Source organism: Rhinoderma darwinii, chromosome 4 (assembly GCF_050947455.1).
Source record: "Rhinoderma darwinii isolate aRhiDar2 chromosome 4, aRhiDar2.hap1, whole genome shotgun sequence".
Lineage (NCBI taxonomy): Eukaryota > Metazoa > Chordata > Amphibia > Anura > Rhinodermatidae > Rhinoderma > Rhinoderma darwinii.
Window position 1 is genome coordinate 97,341,385 of NC_134690.1, and position 20,586 is coordinate 97,361,970.

Here is a 20,586-nt window from a genome sequence, read left to right on the forward strand (position 1 = left end):
AGATATTCTCACTGTCTCAATGAATGACTGGCTATAATGTCACCACAAATAGACGTCATGTGAAGAAGTTGGAACACTAAGCAGTTACCGGCTTGCACCATGTGAAATTCTGCAGCCGCTTTTAATTTTAATATGCAAAGAAAGTATGCTAATTTGAATATGCAAATTACATAATTCATTGTTTTTTGGGCTTTTTTCATGGACAGTGCATTTACCCATCAGGAGAGTTATTTTTCTTGATCAAATTATGACAGCGCTTCAAAGTCTGAATGGTGCTCCTCTCTGACTGGAACTCCACAGGGAAGGGCAAGGGGGGGGGGGATCCCATTCAAATAACAGTATTGGGAGATGACAATGCTGTCCTTGAATACATTTCGAAGATTGTTTTCACTTATGTTGGATTAACAATCATTGTATATAGCAAAATGTGGAGCCTCAAGTATCGCATGTCATTTATAGTACTCTGCCGTCTTGGACCCCCCTATTGCACCAAGGCCCAGGTGCAACTGCAACCTCTGCACCCCTTGTTATTCTGCCTCTGACAGTTGATATTTGGGTTATACAGGAGTAAAATTCACCATAGGTTTAATGACAATACAATTACAAAGTTAAACTATGCGTTTCCATAAAGATGATTTGTGTGTTTAGATAGGGTTGGGGAGTCAGCCTGCACAAACAGTGGAGTAAAATAGTGGCTTGTGATCACAATCCATCACCCATGAAATGTAAGAAAGTAAACCAGATGAGGATTGGAAAGAAAGACTCTCTGTTGGTCGTTTTGCGCCCCTCAGTTTACAAGGGGGGGGGCCTCTCCGCTGAATACTATTTCTTTTAAGGACTCAGCAGTCTTGGCTTTGCCAACAGACATAAACAAAACACGTTTGGGATCAGTTACCCAAACAAGTCACCTCTTGCTCTTTCCCTCCGTCACATCACAGCTTGCTGGACACAGGATACGCCAATTAGCACCGAAAGTGTGTAAATAAATTGAACAAGCCTTTTTCCTTAGAGAGGCGACAGATAGTTTTAAACAGCTGTTGGCTGCTCAATGCGAGACCTCTTTAGAAATATGCCAAACACGGCGATCATAGCATTGTGTTCTAGGGTGCCACATGAAATGACAAAACTGTCTAATGACACAGACAATCACCACACTAATTGCCAGCCCTTTGCCGAGCACTTCTTAAAATCCCCAGATGCACCCACGGGTGTGTTTTCATTGGTGCCCGGCCCCTGTTCAGCTGCTGCATTGTGCATAATGATGTGGCATCTTCCGTAAGTATCAGCAAGATCTGGCGAAAGGAGAGTTATATTATAACAGATGAAGTATAATTCCTTTTCTAACTTATGTCAGTGGCTTGCGATATATGATAATGTAGTTCAAGGCCTCATGCACAAGGAGACCTTAAGGTGGCTTGAGAGCGCCTACGTCTCTCGTAGTGTATAATACCCCAATACGGCACCATATGACAAAAATATTCTCCGCTAGAAGTAAACTTTATAATTGTGTGTTCATTTCATGTAATCAAGTATTTACTGCATACCTATATGCAACCTATATCTACTGGAATCATCCCAATATATAAATAGCCATCCAAACAATCCAAAAGCAATATAAAAAAGCAGATTGTTGATTGGTACAGGAAAAACAAATCAGTGTGTAAATACTCGGAGCTTCTATATGGTTAATATTAATATTTAATCTCTACATGGTTGAGAAACAGCATCTCTAGTCTGGGTGGAGGTATTTGCCCCAAGGGTGAACTGTCTATCCAGCTTCTCATTGTTTACCAACATTGCCGTGTCGTGGGTTATAAGTGAAGACATAATCATCGGCCGTGTCGTTCCGTACACCGGGTGTTATAAACAATCGCAAGTACCGTAATACAGGATAGAAAAAGGGTCTAGAATACAGGACATCTGCCCTGCTCTACTTAGTGACATAGACGGAGCTTACCAGTTTTCTTCCAGCACCAAGAAACATTTGCTTTTCATAATTACAATTCATTGGCTGCATTTGAAGTAGTGAGACGTATATTTCACAATACATAATACCTTTTATTTATAGCGTCCTAGTTTCATAGCTAATCACTTGCAACTAATGGCATTTACAGTGTATTGAGGACAAAGGGTTAAACAGCGACATTCCCAGAGCTAAGCAGTAATTACATTGGCTCACTATTATCTGTGACTGGTTTTGTCCTTGCTTTGTAAAAAAAAAAAAAAGCTTTTGTAATGAAGATATATGCTACAGCTAAGGGCTGCAGACTTACATGTACCTTACGAGGAGGTACTAGTGGTGGGGGCACTTCCTGGTAAATATTAATGATGTTATTAGCCAGACCACCATTGTCGGCTTGTAAAAGCAAATGCTTTCACCTGCTCTGCTCGGAAGGAAAAAAGCGTTTTGTAAGACAGGACACATAGCCCTGACCCCTGCTGTTTTCAGTGTCCCTGGAGTTAGCATTTCAATATTTTGGGCTCTGGAGCTGGCAAATAGCAGCTGTCCTCCCCCATTTGTCCTTGGTAACAGGAGAATTGGGGGTTTCAGCAAAGGAGGGCAAGAAAAAAGAGTTATGTTTCACAAAGACTTATAAGTGGTAATTTAGTCTTTCAGTAGTTATTGTGGTGCACGTCCACATTCCAGAAAACTCTAGCTAAGGCCATTTTTTATATTTCTGGCACTAAAAGTAGTTAACACTATCAAGAGTTCTTGGATGCAGTATCGAAAATGTGCAAAACATATGTCATGTGTGAACATGGCCTTATATGCCACTTAGGGTTTATGGAAGCTGGGTGACAATCACTATGGGTGCTGCTGTAATATTTGTCATAAGTGATGGTCACCCAAGAAACCAGGATTTCTCAAACAAACTGGTAGAAGATATCACGTAAAGACATAACTGAATCAGGCCTCATGTACACGTCAGAGTATCTAAGAGTCTTTGCAGCAACCGGTGTTCGATGGAACATAACACCATTTTTTTCCATTGGATTTGTACAGAACCTGACAAAAAAAAACTCTGGCATGCCTGTGTATGAAATCCGAGGCACAGTAGGGCCCCATCAAAGCCTACAGGTGCCCTATTATGGATCTGTACAACTTGAATATAGTACATGAAGCCGTACTTATAGTCGTTTGGTTTAGGAAAAATGAGTCCATGTAACAGTGTAAGAAACTACAGGCTTAGACCTCATGTACACAATCTAAATTTTTGTCCGCAATTACAGACTGTAATTGCGGATCAAAATACGGTTCCATTTATTTCTATGGCCCATGGACACCTTCCCGTATATTTACAGGAATGTGTCCGGGCCGTAGAAAGCTTCCATAAAAAATAGGTCATACTTTATAATGGGAGCACCGCCCGCAAAAGCGGTTGACTGTCCACGGCTGGCCGTGCCCGTATGCCCGTGCACGGGGCCTTAGTAAAGTTTTTTGAAGAATCGTACAATCTGACCATCCTGAAAGACGTATTCCACCAGCAGCCAGAATGTCTTCACATGTTTGTCACTAAGTCCTTTAACAAGCCGTGTTCCAGCGCTTAACACCGCACTTAACTCTGATTTCCCAATATGCTTTGCCTCTTTTCACTCTCCAGAAACTTTCTTTTCCCTCCCTGGAGACAAATCTGTTCTTGCGATGCCACATGATTGATTGGGGAAACAGAGGGGGCACAGAGCTGGTGTTTGAGTAATGTTAAGAAATCAGGAGGACACAAGACTAATCAAACACACAGTCAGGGCTTGTGTTTTAACAAGATGATGGATTGCACTTCTGTGTTTTCCTGTCCTGCTCCTCAACATCTACTTTACTTTAATAACTTTTTTTCAAGGGCTGGCCTGCAATACGTTGTTATTCCCTTGCCATTAATTAATTGCTTCCTCCTGCACTACTTATACTATAGACGCCTCAAGTTTATCTTACATTTATCTGGGAATGATAAAAAGAAATTCACAAAAAATGTAAATACATGTACTCATAGAGGGGAATTTATCAGGCGCAAATGCTGCAAAAATGTTAATTTGTGTCAAAAATCGACTTTTGTGGCATTTGCCCCATTTATGGCATTTTACTAAAAAGGGATCCATGCTAAGTGAAAGCAAGGGGCTTTCTGCGGCCCAATAAATTTACTATAATACTATAATTTACGCCAAGAAATTGGCGTAAATTATAGTGCTAACTTATGTCCGCTCATAGCTGGTGTAGATTGGACTTTCTGGTGCCTAAATAAATGTTTACATTAAAATGAGATCAAATCCTTCATGGCTTTGAATGCTTTTGTGGGACATTTGAGGGTTAAAGACACCTCAAAGGAAATTTGTATTGTGAAAAGGTTGTTAGGAGTCAAGGATAACAAAGAAAAAAGAAAAGAAAAAAGAAAAGACTGTGCAAACTTTACTATGTGGAATGTGGTTGACGAACCAAACTAAATCTACCGGTGAAATGGAGAGTGAAGCTGCTTAGGAGAGGATTACATAACGTGGTACAGACATGTATACACATTAGCAAAGGCAACAGCATAAACATAGGTGGCTCCGAGCATGTGCAGTTATGTGTTTGGTTAAGGATTTGTCCTTTTTATTAAAAAATAATGAAACAACCCTAGTCTGGGCAAACCTGGGATACACCTGAATAGATGAAAGGCATGCTTCATTAACACTAGGAATTTCCACAGTAGAAAGAGGCAGCCGTTACAACGTTTTCTGTTCCTTGGTTACGATTATGGGACTAAAACAGCCGTGGACTCCTCTTGTGGGGTCTCTAGATTGGAGGTTTACATGCTTCCTTTTGTATGTTAACTTCGAGCATTGATTTAGCACAAGCAAAAATAGACCCTTAAAGGGCATCCCCCCCCCCCCCCCCCCCCCCGAGATATTCATGTTTCTACTAAAGCTATGGTGACAACCAGTAAGGTAGAATTACAGCTTCAACAGGAGTTGTCACCCAAGTTCCTCAAACTCATTTGTTCTACATTCTGAATAACAAGGCAATGCTACTGATACATTGTAACAAACTCTCAACTGTGTTAACAGGATTATTCCAGGGGTTTTAGCCTTTTAAATGCAAAATAGACTGTTTCCATTCACTGACAGAAAACAGATCTTCAAAATAGTAACAAGTTTTCCGTTTTAAAATAATGAAGCTATATGTACATGGGACTGGACAACTCCTAAGAGTTGCACGTCTTCAGTCTTAGGTCCAGACTATGAGGTCTCCATCATGACATCACTAAATATCTTGGAGTATCTGGAATTGATGATCAGACATGTCACATATGGAAAGTTGTTTGGTTTGGAGTCATTGTTCATAGCATACTTTGCAAGTCTAGGTCAGGTTACAAGTTCCTGAGAGTAAAGTTGTTTCTCTTGTGATTGCCTTGAGGCTGTGGAACATTTATTGTAGCTGTTTGCTTCCTCCTTAGCAATTCTTCTCTTTATTTTATGACACCTGGGAGGAGAATAGGGGATTTTGTAGCTGGCGCTGTACTGCCAGTCATCATGTACATGGGTGCTACCAGTAAAACTAGAGTTCGGTGTTTAATAACCCTGGCTACGGAAGTCAATGTCAGACCGGGATGTGAAACCTTCGTGAAACACACAAACCCAAGCTTTGAACTCTATCATATATGTTTGGTGCTATGTGTTCTGCGGCCTCTGAACCTTGTCTGCAGGCTAAATGGCAGAACAGCTGAATTACACCAATAAAACCAAAGACCTACTATTTCGAGCTCTTCAAAGAGTCCACAATGGTGTCCACTTCAGAAGTGTTATCTGCACGTTACCCACAAGTTACTGTATAGTCTGTGTCTGAAGTCTCATTACGAGGTGCTGAATAATAGTTATACATAGAAGAAATGATAAAAGTGTGTTCTGTTTTATAGTATGTAATGGGACATAGCTCTGAAGAACCTTCATGTAAATGTAAAAGCGTCATATAATATATAAGGCTTTTTTTACGTGACGTAGACTGCAGAAATGCAAAATCAGCCGTTCCCTCGGAAAGTAGTTTAAATAGGGTTGGTGTTTGAGTGCCATGAATGTCCATTGAACACAATAAAAGGTTTCTAATAAATCCGGTTGATGGATTCATTGGCCAAGCCTTATTTACTGGTCTTGTTGTCCGTGACCGTGTCACTTTAACTTCCTGTTGCTCATCACAAATAATACCTGATTTGTCATGGGCAGTGACCTATTGTTATACTATAGGCTTAATATTAGAGGAATATAACAATAAAATGTTCTGTCACTAGAACCCAGGATTCATTTGTATTAGTTCTTAGTCTCTTATTTATTATCCCCCACGTTGTTGATGGCACCTGGGTGTCGGGATGAGCCACTGATTCAGGAGACTTTGTTACTTTTGAGTCAGTACTAGTGTCATGAACCTTATCTTAATCTTTACTCTTTATTGAAACATGTTGAGTTACAAAAAAAAATAGATTTGTCTCATTATGGGTGTTTCCAGCATTCTACGGCAGATTTCACATAGGTGCAAATTAAATAAGAAAAGGCCACGTCCTTAGTTTCACAAGCACTCGGGAGGCACCCTGAGCTTTCCTAATTAATATCATCCCTCCTATTAATGTGTATTGCTATTTTCGGAGAGGAGAACGGATATTGAAATTGTAGCTTAGTAAAAGGGCGGCACGTAATTGGATTTAATTAGTGCTCTCTTAGTTTTATATGATAATTGTTTAAATAAAATAATTAAAAAATGTGGTATTTGTTCTTTTTAGCTCCTTCAACTGTGACCCAGATTCAGCCTAAGGATATCACCAGACACAGTGTGTCACTAACCTGGCCAGAACCGGACCGGGCCAATGGCGTTATCTTAGAATACGAGGTCAAGTATTATGAGAAGGTAAGATAACCATTTCCGATGTCTCTATCTCGTTGTCACCAATGCCTGCTTTGTTTAAAGTGAGTACATGTACCATTCATTTTTCAAAAATCTTTTTTTTTCCGCCCCAAAGGACCAAAATGATCGCAGTTATCGCATTGTAAAGACTGGGTTACGTAGTGCAGATATTAAAGGCCTTAACCCACTCACTGCATATGTGTTCCATGTCCGAGCCCGAACTGCAGCAGGTTATGGTGATTTCAGTGGACCCTTCGAATTCACCACAAATACAGGTGAAACATCTTTATTCCATAATGATGTCATTGGAATGTTGTGTAACAGTTTTTATTACTTTAGTGGTGCCGCATAGATGGTGGCACATTCTGTCTGAGCAGAATATAGCTTAGTGCCAGCTGACTATATATAGCCGTAGTGCCAATACAAAGGAAATAAATGGCTTTCATAAACGGAAGGATAAATTGAATCCTCAGTATGAATTTTAGCACCTCTCAGCTGTGTGGCTTTGAATTCATTCTAATCCATTGTGTTTCTTTGCTATTTATAGTCCCATCTCCTATGATCGGGGAAGGAACCGGTCCTACTGTGCTGCTGGTGTCTGTGGCTGGTAGCATTGTCCTCGTGGTCATTCTCATCGCTGCCTTTTTCATCAGCCGAAGGTATGGGGTCGGCTTTGCCAATTTCATCCTTTAAAATGAATAGTAAAATAAAACATTGTAAACCACTGCTAAATTATTCATAGGATGCTGTGTTGGGAAAATCTTCAGAGATTGTGATGAAAACAGTAAGTCACAAAACGACAACAAAACCATCTTATGCTTCATTTTTTATTCTATTTGCTTGTTTGCTTCCCGAATGAAAACAGCTTTACTTTTTAAAGTCTACCTCGTCCCTATTGGGATCTGCCGGATGTACGGAAGAGTCAGAACAACAATTAGAGGGAAAAAAATGCAATAATTAAGGCCTCAACAAAAGCAACAGAAATAATCGTAGTAGCATTACAGTCTAGTAGCCAAACCAGTTTAACGAGAACTCATGTTTTACTTTCATATGTAAAATGTGGTGGTATCATTCAAGTGGGTAAGACGTTTTTGAGAAAATATGTTAGGTATTTTTAGGATTCTTAGAATGCCTATTTTTGCCTTTTGTCTCTCTTCTATACCACCACTTTTCTCTTCTGGGTGGAGATCAAACTTGAAACAAAGAGATATTCTCAGATTAGCATCTAAACATAGCATTCTTAGTACAAACCCCTACCAAGATGTGTGATCTCCGCAGCACGAGAGCAGCAGAAGCACCCTGCCGTTTAAGCATCATGTCTGCAGCAGGAGACCGCTTCAAATGGAAAATTAATTCCACTAATTCCCGAGATCTCAATTTTATGTTATTTGAGCTTCTACCAGTATGCCACCACCCTATGCAAATGGTTGTTTGTTTATTTAAAAGGGCTGTGTAGGTGGTACGTCTGTTTGAGGGCTGCCGTAAGCAAGGAAAAAAATAGTTACCGATACCACATAATCAGAAAATAATTTGAGACCCTCTACCCAGGTTGTACTTTATCAGTCTCCCTCAGATTATTATTTTACGAGTCCGTCTGTGCAACCACCATTAACATCTATGGAGAGGGTGGTCTCGGGTCGATAGAAGGCCAGCAGTGATTGGCTCTCAATGGATCACTTTAGATAAAAATGAAACGTCAACCTTTTGGACTTTCATTGATTCTTCTTTAGTGTCAGCCATAAAGCCGTCTTAGGGAATGCAGCCAAGGAAGCTTGAGGATGACAGGCTCACGGCTCCTAATGGGAATTCAAAAAGGTTTTTTTTTTGCTCCGCAATTGAACACATAGAAAAATGTGCCACACTATGTGGGTTATAAAATGTTTAAATGCCTTTTCATTGTATGAAGTCAGCAAGCCTATCAAGGATGCATTATAACTATATAATCTGATCTGTTAAATGTTAGACTATAAACAAAGGGTCCTGAATCCAATCCTCAATTGAAGATGTCATAGTGAAATGACAGGAATGTACAACTGAATGCACAAGAAGCATTCCAATGACATTCATGGTATAATACATGGAGAAAACTGCTGGGAATGCAACCTGGTGTGGACTAAAAAGGACTATTCATAGTATCCTTGCTGTCCCACTGAGCTCGCAGTCTGCTATGCGACTTTTACATAGGTGGGGACGTATGCATTCAAGTGGCCTGTCAATCTAAGCATCTGTGGATATCGCTGGAGTCCTTGTCAAAAATTCCTTACCGCAACTTTTTTTATTTTTTAAGACATCGGCAAAATAGAATCTACAACTGGTCAGGAACTGTCAGCATCTCTAAAAACAAGCCTCCAGTTGCTAGCGCCATGTCCTTACCAAGCCGGCCAGTTCTGAACATTTATTCCTGTGCACTTTAATGAGGTTATGTAAGCAGTTGACAGAGAGGAAGGCAGATGGTGTCTCTGTAGTTTCATAGCAGCTTGGCACCCCTGTACATGGCTTCAATCTCTACATTTCTAATGCTGCTTTTTAAAGCGTGTTTTTTTGGAAGCGGTTTTCTTCAAGCAGACTTCCATGTTAGGCTGGAAGTGAGTCACCCTGTTTTTTTGCCTTACAATTTCTGCCATTAACCATTTGTATGCTGCATCTGTTCAACTGATCATTTAGGAAGTGGTTCTGGAGTTGAGTAAATTCTTATCTTTTTTTGGAAGCTGATTATAATGAAATGTAATATTCAGACAATAATCTGTTTATTTAGAATCTCTTAAGCGGTTATTCTTCCTTCAGCTTCATGTGACATATCAGTAGGGATATTTTCTATCCCGCTATAGATAGTATTGGATGAGTATCACATATGCACTTGCTTTGTGGGGTGTGGATATTTTCTATCCGGATATAGATAGAATTAGATGGGTATCACATATGCACTTGCTTTGTAGTATTGGATATTTTTTATCTTGATATAGATAGAATTGGATGGGTATCACATATGCACTTGCTTTGTAGTATGTGGATATTTTCTGTCCCGATATAGATAGAATTGGATGAGTATCACATATGCACTTGCTTTGTAGGGTGTGGATATTTTCTATCTTGATATAGACAGAATTGGATGGGTATCACATATGCATTTGCTTTGTGGGGTGTGGATATTTTCTATCTTGATATAGTTAGAATTGGATGGGTATCACATATGCACTTGCTTTGTAGTATGTGGATATTTTCTGTCCCGATATAGATAGAATTAGATGGGTATCACATATGCATTTGCTTTGTAGGGTGTGGATATTTTCTATCCTGATATAGATAGAATTAGATGGGTATCACATATGCACTTACTTTGTCCCATTTTACCCAGTGTCATCAGTCTTGGTCATTGAAGGTCTCATCAAAGCTGACCTGGCTGATACATGCACCTATTTCATTGTGTATTTATCTGATATTTGAGGATGACTGTTCACATTAGGTTTCAATTCGACAACACACCAGCTTTCCAGTCTTTTGTTTATAGAGAAATCCTGTGGGAAAAGTTACCTCTTGTTTGACCCTCTCACCTGTACAGATTTGTGGAGGAGAGGCAGAACTGACCATTTCCCCAGTAGTTGTCGGACTTGAAACCCTAGCATCCCTTTTCACCATGACTATTGTGTATTTCTGCTCCTCAAATATTTTCGGAATATTGAACACTGCCCACATGCCATTTGGCTAAAATGTGAACATTCCCCATAGATTGCACTTTTCCATTCTGATGAAGACCTATATCAGACTTTGCCAAGAAGTGACAATGATAACCTGCAGTGTCCCTAATAGCACACAGGCAATGAAAGGTCAGACAGGTGACAAGATATGCGTGGGGAAGGGTTTTATGGCAAAGCTATCATTAAATACTCAAAGCTTCAATTAGGGTTTTATCAGTAATCCTCTGTTCTTTAGACAAAGCCCCATAGATACAATGTAACCAACTACCTAACTGTATCTACTCAGATAATCCCAGTCCTGTTTCAATTTCTGTCTTTTAAATGTTTTTAAAATCCTCCCAAATGGAAACAGTGCGGAATTAGACGAGTAATCTAGTGGTTTGAGAGAAATACATGTATATTCTTAAACCATGTGTGTTATTCTCGAACAGTTTCTTCCTATTTGTTTCTACCCATAGCCAGTACAATAAGTGACTAAATGCAATTTCTATGTAACTATATATATATATATATATATATATATATATATACATATATATGTGTGTATATGTATATATATATATATATATATATATATATATATACAGGGTGGGCCATTTATATGGATACACCCAAATAAAATGGGAATGGTTGGTGATATTAACTTCCTGTTTGTGGCACATTAGTATATGGGAGGGGGGAAACTTTTCAAGCTGGGTGTTGACCATGGCGGCCATTTTGAAGTCGGCCATTTTGTATCCAACTTTAGTTTTTTCAATGGGAAGAGGGTCATGTGACACATTAAACTTATCGAGAATTTCACAAGAAAAACAATGGTGTGCTTGGTTTTAACGTTACTTTATTCTTTCATGAGTTATTTACAAGTTTCTGACCACTTATAAAATGTGTTCAAAGTGCTGCCCATTGTGTTGGATTGTCAATGCAACCCTCTTCTCCCACTCTTGACACACTGATAGCAACACTGCAGAAGAAATGCTAGCACAGGCTTCCAGTATCCGTAGTTTCAGTTGCTGCACATCTCGTATCTTCACAGCATAGACAATTGCTTTCAGATGACCCCAAAGATAAAAGTCTAAGGGGGTCAGATCGGGAGGCATTTCTTCTGCGGTGTTGCTATCAGTGTGTGAAGAGTGGGAGAAGAGGGTTGCATTGACAATCCAACACAATGGGCAGCACTTTGAACACATTTTATAAGTGGTCAGAAACTTGTAAATAACTCATGAAAGAATAAAGTAACGTTAAAACCAAGCACACCATTGTTTTTCTTGTGAAATTCTCGATAAGTGTGATGTGTCACATGACCCTCTTCCCATTGAAAAAACTAAAGTTGGATACAAAATGGTCGACTTCAAAATGGCCGCCATGGTCAACACCCAGCTTGAAAAGTTTCACCCCTCCCATATACTAATGTGCCACAAACAGGAAGTTAATATCACCAACCATTCCCATTTTATTTAGGTGTATCCATATAAACGGCCCACCCTGTATATACATATATATATATATATATATATATATATATACACACACACATACAGTTTTATATATATAATATTTTTTATTTATTATTTTGCCTGACTCCAATAATGCTGCATATCTAGACAGACCTGCCATTCAGGAGTCAGCGAAGGCTGGATTTTTAACGGACACCATAAAGATCGCCAGGTTTTCTAGAGACACAGATCATGTCGAATAGAAGTTCCAGTACTTTAAGATTGTATTGATATATTTTGTTGTAACAGTATTATGTGCATGATTCTTATGGCTTTGTTCTTTTTTTTATCTTCAGGCGGAGCAAGTACAGCAAAGCTAAACAAGAAGCCGATGAGGAGAAACATCTAAATCAAGGTAATGGTTGTTAAAAGGGACCAATCTCAGTATTATATATGATGTATTGTATTTCCAGAATATTTCCATGTTTCATTAATATGTTTGGAATATGGAGCTGACCTTATGAGTTTCTTTCTAGGTGTGAAGACTTACGTAGACCCATTTACATATGAAGACCCGAATCAAGCAGTACGGGAATTTGCAAAAGAGATTGATGCTTCTTGTATCAAGATTGAGAAAGTAATTGGCGTCGGTGAGTACACATGTCCTGCTCATATATATATATATATATATATTTTTTATGTATATATGATGTTAAAACTGTAAACCTTGTTTCTGACTTTGTATATGTTAACCCGCTTTCTTGCATACAGGTGAATTTGGGGAAGTGTGCAGTGGTCGTCTGAAGGTTCCTGGAAAAAGGGAAAGTTATGTCGCCATCAAGACTTTAAAAGCTGGTTACACGGATAAACAAAGACGAGACTTCCTTAGTGAGGCCAGTATAATGGGCCAGTTTGACCATCCAAACATCATTCATCTCGAAGGTGTTGTCACCAAATGTAAGTGTTATGTAACCTCAATACTACATATTCATTACATATATCACGAGTGTTGCCGTGTTACGTGACGCAAGAATACACTATCAGTTTTGTATAGCAGACAGCATTCATTGCAGACAGGTCACATTATCTGTGCCACTGTTTTTCCCGCAGGTAATACGGCAAAGATAATGTATTCCTTTATTTGACATTGCAGTATTTTTAGATATGTGTCCTGTAGAATCTCCTTTATTTTCTGTGTATATTCAGAAGCATAATAGATCTTCCCACCATAGATTTAAAATTTGGTGTGAAATGACAGATGGCACAGCTTCAGTATTACCTAGAGCAGCAGGACGGAGTCATCCATCTTGATGTCAGATAAAAATGGCTTTGGTGATTCTCACTGATACCCTTTCCCTAGACGAAAGTGCTGCAGGTTTTTGAGAGAGGTGCATGTAGGAAACATTGCAGGATTGTGGGAGATTTATCCGAGTATCGGCAGGCAGCAGATGGCTGCAGCTCTTCTCAATTTTGGATAGAGGAAGGAAAACATGGTCTATAGCTTAACCTTCATTGGCACCACTTACTGTAAAAAAGATCCCACCAGTGATAACGGATGGCACATCTCGGAGAAAGCAGCTTTCATTAAATCTCATTTCACTCATCTGCTGTAGCAATATCCTTTGGAATTACATGCTACTGCCATTAAATGCTTACCATGCGCCGTCTTCTTAGTTTCCAGCCCAATAACTGTCTAATGATCAGACAGAACTCCTAATTCTTCCTAGCAGCTAATGGGTTATATGGACTTTTTATGATTCCCATCTGTTATTTCCACCTTGCCTTATCCTTTATGCCGGAGATTTGGCTCTGCCGGTATGGCAGTGTGTTGCAGTTAGGTGTATGAATAACAGGCTTAGTGGCTAATTTTAGTATTCTTCATTGTGAGGTGTAAATGTTGCGAGTACTGAGATGCTGGTCCTCGCTTTTCCTACGTTCCAAGCTGCTGATTTAGATTCCAGCAGTGTCTTATTATCATCTCTGTGACTTATGAAACCATAAAATCTGAATAAAACCCTCACATGCACAGCATTAAAATATGCCGCTTCTCTAATAACTGCAAGAGAGGAGAAAAAAATAAGTGTGCTGCGTGAAAAATAGTTCTAAGACAGAAAAGTGCTTACATTTCCATATACATTTAGATGGTAATTATTCGAAGAAATTGACACCCACTATGAACCTGTCACTAGATTCATGTTTCATAGACTAGGTCAGAAATGCAATGAAATAACAGCTACAGATAAATAGTTAAGTAAGAAAATAGTTTAAGGACAATAATTCACCTACATTTTTTTAATATTCTTTTTTTATTATTATTATTTATATAGTCATTAAATGTTACATTTTTGTTTTAGGCAAGCCAGTCATGATCATCACAGAATACATGGAGAATGGCTCCTTGGATGCTTTCCTTCGGGTAAGAGACACAGAGATATTGGCTTTGCTTTCTGGCATAGTCGCACGGGCATATTCCAGCCGCTGGCTTTGGTCTTTACGTTCGTCACACATTAGGCCGCATGTACAGAACTGTTTTTCAGGATCTAGTAGCATCTGTAAATAAAGTGCGAGAACACCACATACTCCATTTTATTACTATTAGGGTTGCACATACCAGACAATTTTTATGACACCTACTGGTAAAAGTAATTATTTTTTATGGTTCTTTTTTTTTAACTTGTTACTACTTGCCAAATCTTGGCTCAAGCTGACCTAGACTAAAACACCTTGAGTGAGGCAGGGCACTGGTTCCAGGTCAGCACTGAATTAATGACAGGAAAGCCGCTAGCATGTGATTAAAGTGCCATTAAAATCTGCGATTCAAGTACTTACACCCCGTGAAGTTTTAACCCATTAATTATGAGGAAGCCATAATGAAATTCTCAAGCCTTGCACAACGAAAATGGCAATGAGTTCCCCACTCTTTTCCTCGATGAGTCTACATTTTTCTCTTTGGCACAATATAAACGTAAAAGTAATAAAAATCCTATTAATTATCAAAATGTATATTGTAGATAACTACCTAAGAAAATATATGATTTAGCTTAGGCAAAAACAATGATAAGTGGTATAGAGCAGCCATTGATGGTCATACTGGTACTTTTTGTGCTCTGCTATGGGTAACGTATAAGTAATGAAGGTTGTTTTCTTCCAGAAGAATGACGGCAGGTTCACTGTGATCCAGCTGGTAGGAATGCTCCGTGGTATTGGATCTGGCATGAAGTATCTCTCAGATATGAGCTATGTACACCGGGACTTGGCTGCTCGCAACATCCTTGTCAATAGTAACCTAGTCTGTAAAGTCTCCGACTTTGGTATGTCCCGTGTTCTGGAGGATGATCCAGAGGCAGCCTATACAACCAGGGTAAGTAGGAAGATCAAGTGATGTAGAATTCAGAAAGAGATTAGACCTTTATTCTATTGCACTGTAGAATCTGACATGGACATAGCATATGGGCACAGTTGGTGGCAGTGGGCAGAAGCAGAAGAAGTGGAGCCTTATGTATTGCGTCCACTTGCTACAAAAGCAGGAGCAAATAGATCTCTGTACAATTACTGGCGGGCCATCTCACCTCACATATCACAATGGGCAATGCCTTGTTCCTACACGGCATTCCAGAGTCTCCATGTCTTATAGTTTACATAAACAGCTTGGAGCTGAACAAAAAAAAGTACTCAGCGAAGGAAGGGGCCACGGGAAGGGAACACACTTTGTGCATTACCACAACAATTAGGTGTATCAGTGGTAGGATCTCAGCCAAGTGAATCGACGAGAGATAAAAATCAAGAAGTTTCTTTACAAACTTAACCAAGCACTGAGGCCTGCTACGGAAGCCAAGCCCTTGTTGGCTTTTCCATTAATTGAAGGCATACCAGCACGGATCTTGTTGCAGATGATGTGTAACACCTTCACTGCTGGTGTGTGACATAAATCACATCTCAGTGGTACCTGGCTTGAATTATACAATATATTCTGTTAATGAATGGCATGGTGACAGCTTGATGACCACAGGCCATATCTGTCACTTGCAGTCACCTTGCTGCTAGACAGGCAAGATGAGCTATTGATTAAGGCCACTGCTGACAGTATGGGTTGAGGTGAGAAATACATTACAAGACATTTCCATCTTCATTAGTTCATTTTAAGAGGAAGGAAAAATGGAATAGCAGCCTGTGAACATCAACTGGCTAGGTTGTTTTTTAGATTTACAGCTAGTGTCGATTTTCCAATGAGGAAATGTATGTACTAAGATCCAGGCTGAATGTAACATAGTAAAATTAAACCAATTTTCTCTTTCCGTGCTTTTGTATTCTCACATCAAAAACGACATATATAGATAACATGTGAACCAGGGTGGGTATGCTACCTCTGGTAACAAGTGATACCCATATTTCATATTTAATGCCCCTGCATATATTAACATGTAGTCTGCAGTCCTATAATGGACTAAAGAATCAGGTTACTTCAATAATCTACAATTTTTTGTAAATTTTGGTAAAGCTATGCCATTTAACATGCATGCGATAATGATTATATGGTCAATAAATTCTCTTCGGGCAATTAATATTAAATATCTAACTAGAGATTAAATTCAGTATTTTGTGTATTATACAGGGAGGCAAGATCCCAATCCGATGGACAGCACCCGAAGCCATTGCATACAGGAAATTTACATCTTCTAGTGACGTATGGAGTTATGGAATCGTCATGTGGGAGGTCATGTCCTATGGAGAGAGACCTTACTGGGACATGTCCAATCAAGATGTAAGCAGCATTTTTCGCAATGGTCTAAAGTTTTTCGTATATTAAATGTTGATTTGTGGGGACTTTTTATGAGAAAGAGTTGAACTCTCAGCTGTCATACTGGTGTGATGCACTAGTTGTGTAAATGTTTTAATAAGACTTTGTGTTTTAATGAGACTTTGCACTGTGATGTCACAGCAGGATTTCCGATTATTTAATGGTATGACATCCGCGCATAAATCCTGAGCTATAGACAGTGTAAGTAATATAAGAGCAATGGTCTATGTGTCATTAACCAACTCACTGGGAGATCCGGCCTTGTAAAGCACAATGAGCTTAGTGTAATTATCTCTTGGGCCAATTAAATGACTGTCTCTAGGGGACATTAAAAAAATAATTCTTTAAATGGCCCTTCTTAAATTATTCATATCTTTTCTAAGTGTACCATCTGTAAAGCCTCATAAGGATTATATTCAGACAGCTGTCTCTGGATGACCCACTGAAACTTAAGAATAGTGATGGGAATTATCCCGCATTGTATTTTCACATACACAATAACAAGGAAGAAGATTGTTTTTTTTTTCTGTTGTTGGTTTCCTTGAGTGCAATCCCATAGTATATATCTGGAATCTGCATTGTGTACAGTTTCCCCCTATTCTGGAAAGAAATAGTTATATATATCTCATTCACTCATACCAAGATGTCTTCTTGGTAGACCCTGCAGACACTGTCCAGGTGCATCTGGAAATATGATGCGCTCATGTCTACTAACAGGGGAGGTAGCCGGGGATATATAATGAGGGGGTCATCTGGTCAGCACATCCTGAAACATAAGATAGAAAATGGTATTCCAGAGATGCCTTTTTTTGAGGTCAGACAACTTGTCATCTTCTCACTTACTAGCTATATTATATCTATGCTTATTATTAGTTTTTAATATATATATAGTTTTCAAAATTCTTATCTTGAGTTTTGTGTGTACCATTACATGTAAATCTAGTTTCAACCCCAGACGAATCAATTGCAATATTTTGGTCAATTTCCTGTTAAAGGTCATCAAAGCCATAGAAGAAGGATATCGTCTCCCTCCCCCCATGGACTGCCCCGTTGCCCTACATCAACTCATGCTGGACTGCTGGCAGAAGGAACGCAGTGATCGGCCAAAGTTTGGACAGATTGTTAGCATGCTTGACAAACTCATCCGAAACCCAAACAGCTTAAAAAGGACCGGACTGGAAGTCTCAAGGTTTGTGTACAGAGCATCATCCACTAATACTGTATGATATAGTATTCTAAAGATCCAGTAATTAAAATACATTGGCCTTTGATGACCCCGTTTAATATAAATTGGTTAAAAGTCCCATGGGGTAATATTAATACATAGTCAGAAGTTTTCGTCAATCTGTTACATTTTCAATTAACTATAACAGGAATTAATCCCCCCTTCTCCTGACCCTCAGTCAGCCTCCGATCAGTTTACATTTGTAACTGCATTGATCAGACTTTTAAGTATCTGTGTTTATAGATATTGATCGGATACTTTAGAAAGCTGGCTGGCTCCCTTGGGCTGCAAAGAAGAAGCTCAGTCTAAAAAATTTACTGGAGCTATCTGTTATAACAATACTATTCTATGTTGCTTTTAGCGTTTGAGTTGTGCCTGCGGCTCCATACAGATTTACTACATGGAAGGGTTAAGTGTTAAAAAAAAAAAGAGAATAAAAAGTGTTTTTGGTAAAAGCATTTCCGAAACCTGATCCACTAATAAGAGCAGGCCGTAAGAAGGTCTTAACATCAGCATCAGCAGGCGGCTCCGTGCTCGGCAGTGAGGGAGTTCCTGACACTATGCTAGTGATATGTTTCTGCTGAGAACGTGGAGAGCTTTCCACGTGGGACTTGTAATTTTTCCGAATATGATGAATTCTGTTTCTTCTATATTTCTAATACTTGCTAAAAAGATAATTAGACTTTTTTTTCTCAGCAAGAGAGTGAAAAACACAGCAGTTGCCTGGCCTTTTTGCGCATCAACTATAGGATATGTTACTAATCACGGCAGTGAATCTGCTAAAGCAATTACCCCAAAGGTCCAGCACAGAGGGAACTGAAGAGAATTACATTCCTCAAACCCAACATCAAAGTCCCCCTTATTCTAGCCAATTCCATGGTAGGGCCTGTTCAGGAACATTTTGTTTAAATAGCGGATTATCTCCCCTGCAAGCTGGGCTTTGTCTGCTCTTAGAGAACTGGTTGAGGATCTAGTTGATTGGGTGGTTTCACTGCAAATGAGTTCAATATCAGCAATGTAAGTACAGAAAGGCTGATCGGAACATAACCCCTACATATACAATGCATAGTGGCAATTTGTAGAAGCCAACCAACGTGACAACAGTACTATTGGAATAGAAACCCAAATCACTGGGACACAGTTGGGCAGATTTACTAAGACTGGCATTTTATATGCCAGTCTTCGTATGAAGCCCGCAGAAGTCAGCTGTGATTAATTTATTAAGAGACGCATGCCTCCTGATAAATTTGTCGCATTCTCTGCTGCCTGTGCGCTAGAAGGAGAAATCTACGCCAGCTACGAACTGACTTAGATTTTCCTATAATTTACAACAGCTTCTGTTGTAAATGATAGTAATTGTGTCGGGCCGCGGATGGCTCCTGAGACTTTACTGAGACTGGTAGAAGACTTGGTTGACAACAGATGGAGTGTTGTAGGTAGTCTGTCACACTGATGGATATAAGGCGACATTATTTTTATATTAAACGTATGGTCTGCTTGTTAATAACACCCACATATTATGCATGGAATATGTTTGCTGTACTAGACTAATACTCTTATATTTTGACTGGCAGAACAAACACAGCTCTTCTGGACCCCAGCTCGCCCGAATGGTCCCAGGTGGTCTCTGTGGTGGATTGGCTGCAGGCCATTAAAATGGAGAGATATAAAGATAACTTTACAGCAGCGGGGTACAATAACCTGGAATCGGTCGTCCATGTCAACCAAGAGTAAGTATTTAAATGATTTCAGGGAGTTTTTTGAGCGGATACGGGTTGTGTAGCGTTACAGTATGTATTGTATTGCTGGGATTTTTAGCGTGATGTAGATGTAAACTATTGAAATAATATTTTGATATTTTTTGTCTAGCGACTTAACTCGGATTGGGATCACTTCTCCCGCGCACCAGAACAAGATCTTGAGCAGTGTTCAAGGAATGAGGACCCAGATGCAACAGATGCAAGGCAGGATGGTTCCTGTCTGAATTGATAGTGCATCAGGGCAAAGATTCTCTCTCAGAACTCTTGAAAAAATTAGTTTACCTCATCCATGCACTTTAATTGAAGAACTGCACTTTTTTTTATTAGCCTCACCCCATTGGACAGAGACTTTAATTATCAAAGGAGTGAGGAAAAACCCATTAAAAACACAAAAATAAATGTAGTCATTTGTGCCACACTTACAGTAGATCATACATCAGGAAGCTACAGACAACCATTGAAAGTGGACTGGGCACGCTCATGTTGCTTGATGCATATGTTATACAAGACTTATTTCTGTGGATTGTTTTTGCGTGTCACATGGACATCTTTTTTGGAATGGGTGCAAACATTTTTTTTTTGTCTGTGTGGACAAATGGAATAACTATGATCTTTTGCTGGAGATTCAGACCGTTGTTGCGGTCTATGGAAGCCAAATCCTGTGCGTCATTGATAACCTTAAGGAACCTGTAGTCATTTGGTCATCTGCTAACTCAGAGGATATGTCAGGATTGTCCTGGAACACCTTGTTAGGAATGGAAGTGTGTTTCTACTACCTAATGGCGGCAACGTAGAGAAGCATATGAAGGTATG

At 39.4% G+C, this 20,586-nt stretch overlaps 1 protein-coding gene across 2 annotated transcripts in view; it reads left to right on the plus strand.

The window, feature by feature from the left end:
- EPHA4 (EPH receptor A4) overlaps window positions 1–20,586 on the plus strand; it is a 48,902-nt gene that overhangs the window by 26,077 nt on the left and 2,239 nt on the right. Inside the window, exons 6-17 of one of the 2 annotated variants that reach the window (XM_075861424.1) lie at window positions 6,741–6,865; window positions 6,978–7,137; window positions 7,410–7,521; window positions 12,347–12,405; window positions 12,527–12,640; window positions 12,762–12,947; window positions 14,345–14,406; window positions 15,142–15,351; window positions 16,603–16,752; window positions 17,784–17,977; window positions 19,588–19,743; window positions 19,883–20,581. In XM_075861424.1, coding sequence (XP_075717539.1) covers window positions 6,741–6,865; window positions 6,978–7,137; window positions 7,410–7,521; window positions 12,347–12,405; window positions 12,527–12,640; window positions 12,762–12,947; window positions 14,345–14,406; window positions 15,142–15,351; window positions 16,603–16,752; window positions 17,784–17,977; window positions 19,588–19,743; window positions 19,883–19,997 — 1,643 coding nt within the window. In that variant the 3' untranslated portion in view covers window positions 19,998–20,581. The remainder of the gene's footprint in view (window positions 1–6,740; window positions 6,866–6,977; window positions 7,138–7,409; window positions 7,522–12,346; window positions 12,406–12,526; window positions 12,641–12,761; window positions 12,948–14,344; window positions 14,407–15,141; window positions 15,352–16,602; window positions 16,753–17,783; window positions 17,978–19,587; window positions 19,744–19,882; window positions 20,582–20,586) is intronic. The other variant, XM_075861425.1, reaches the window with a different exon arrangement.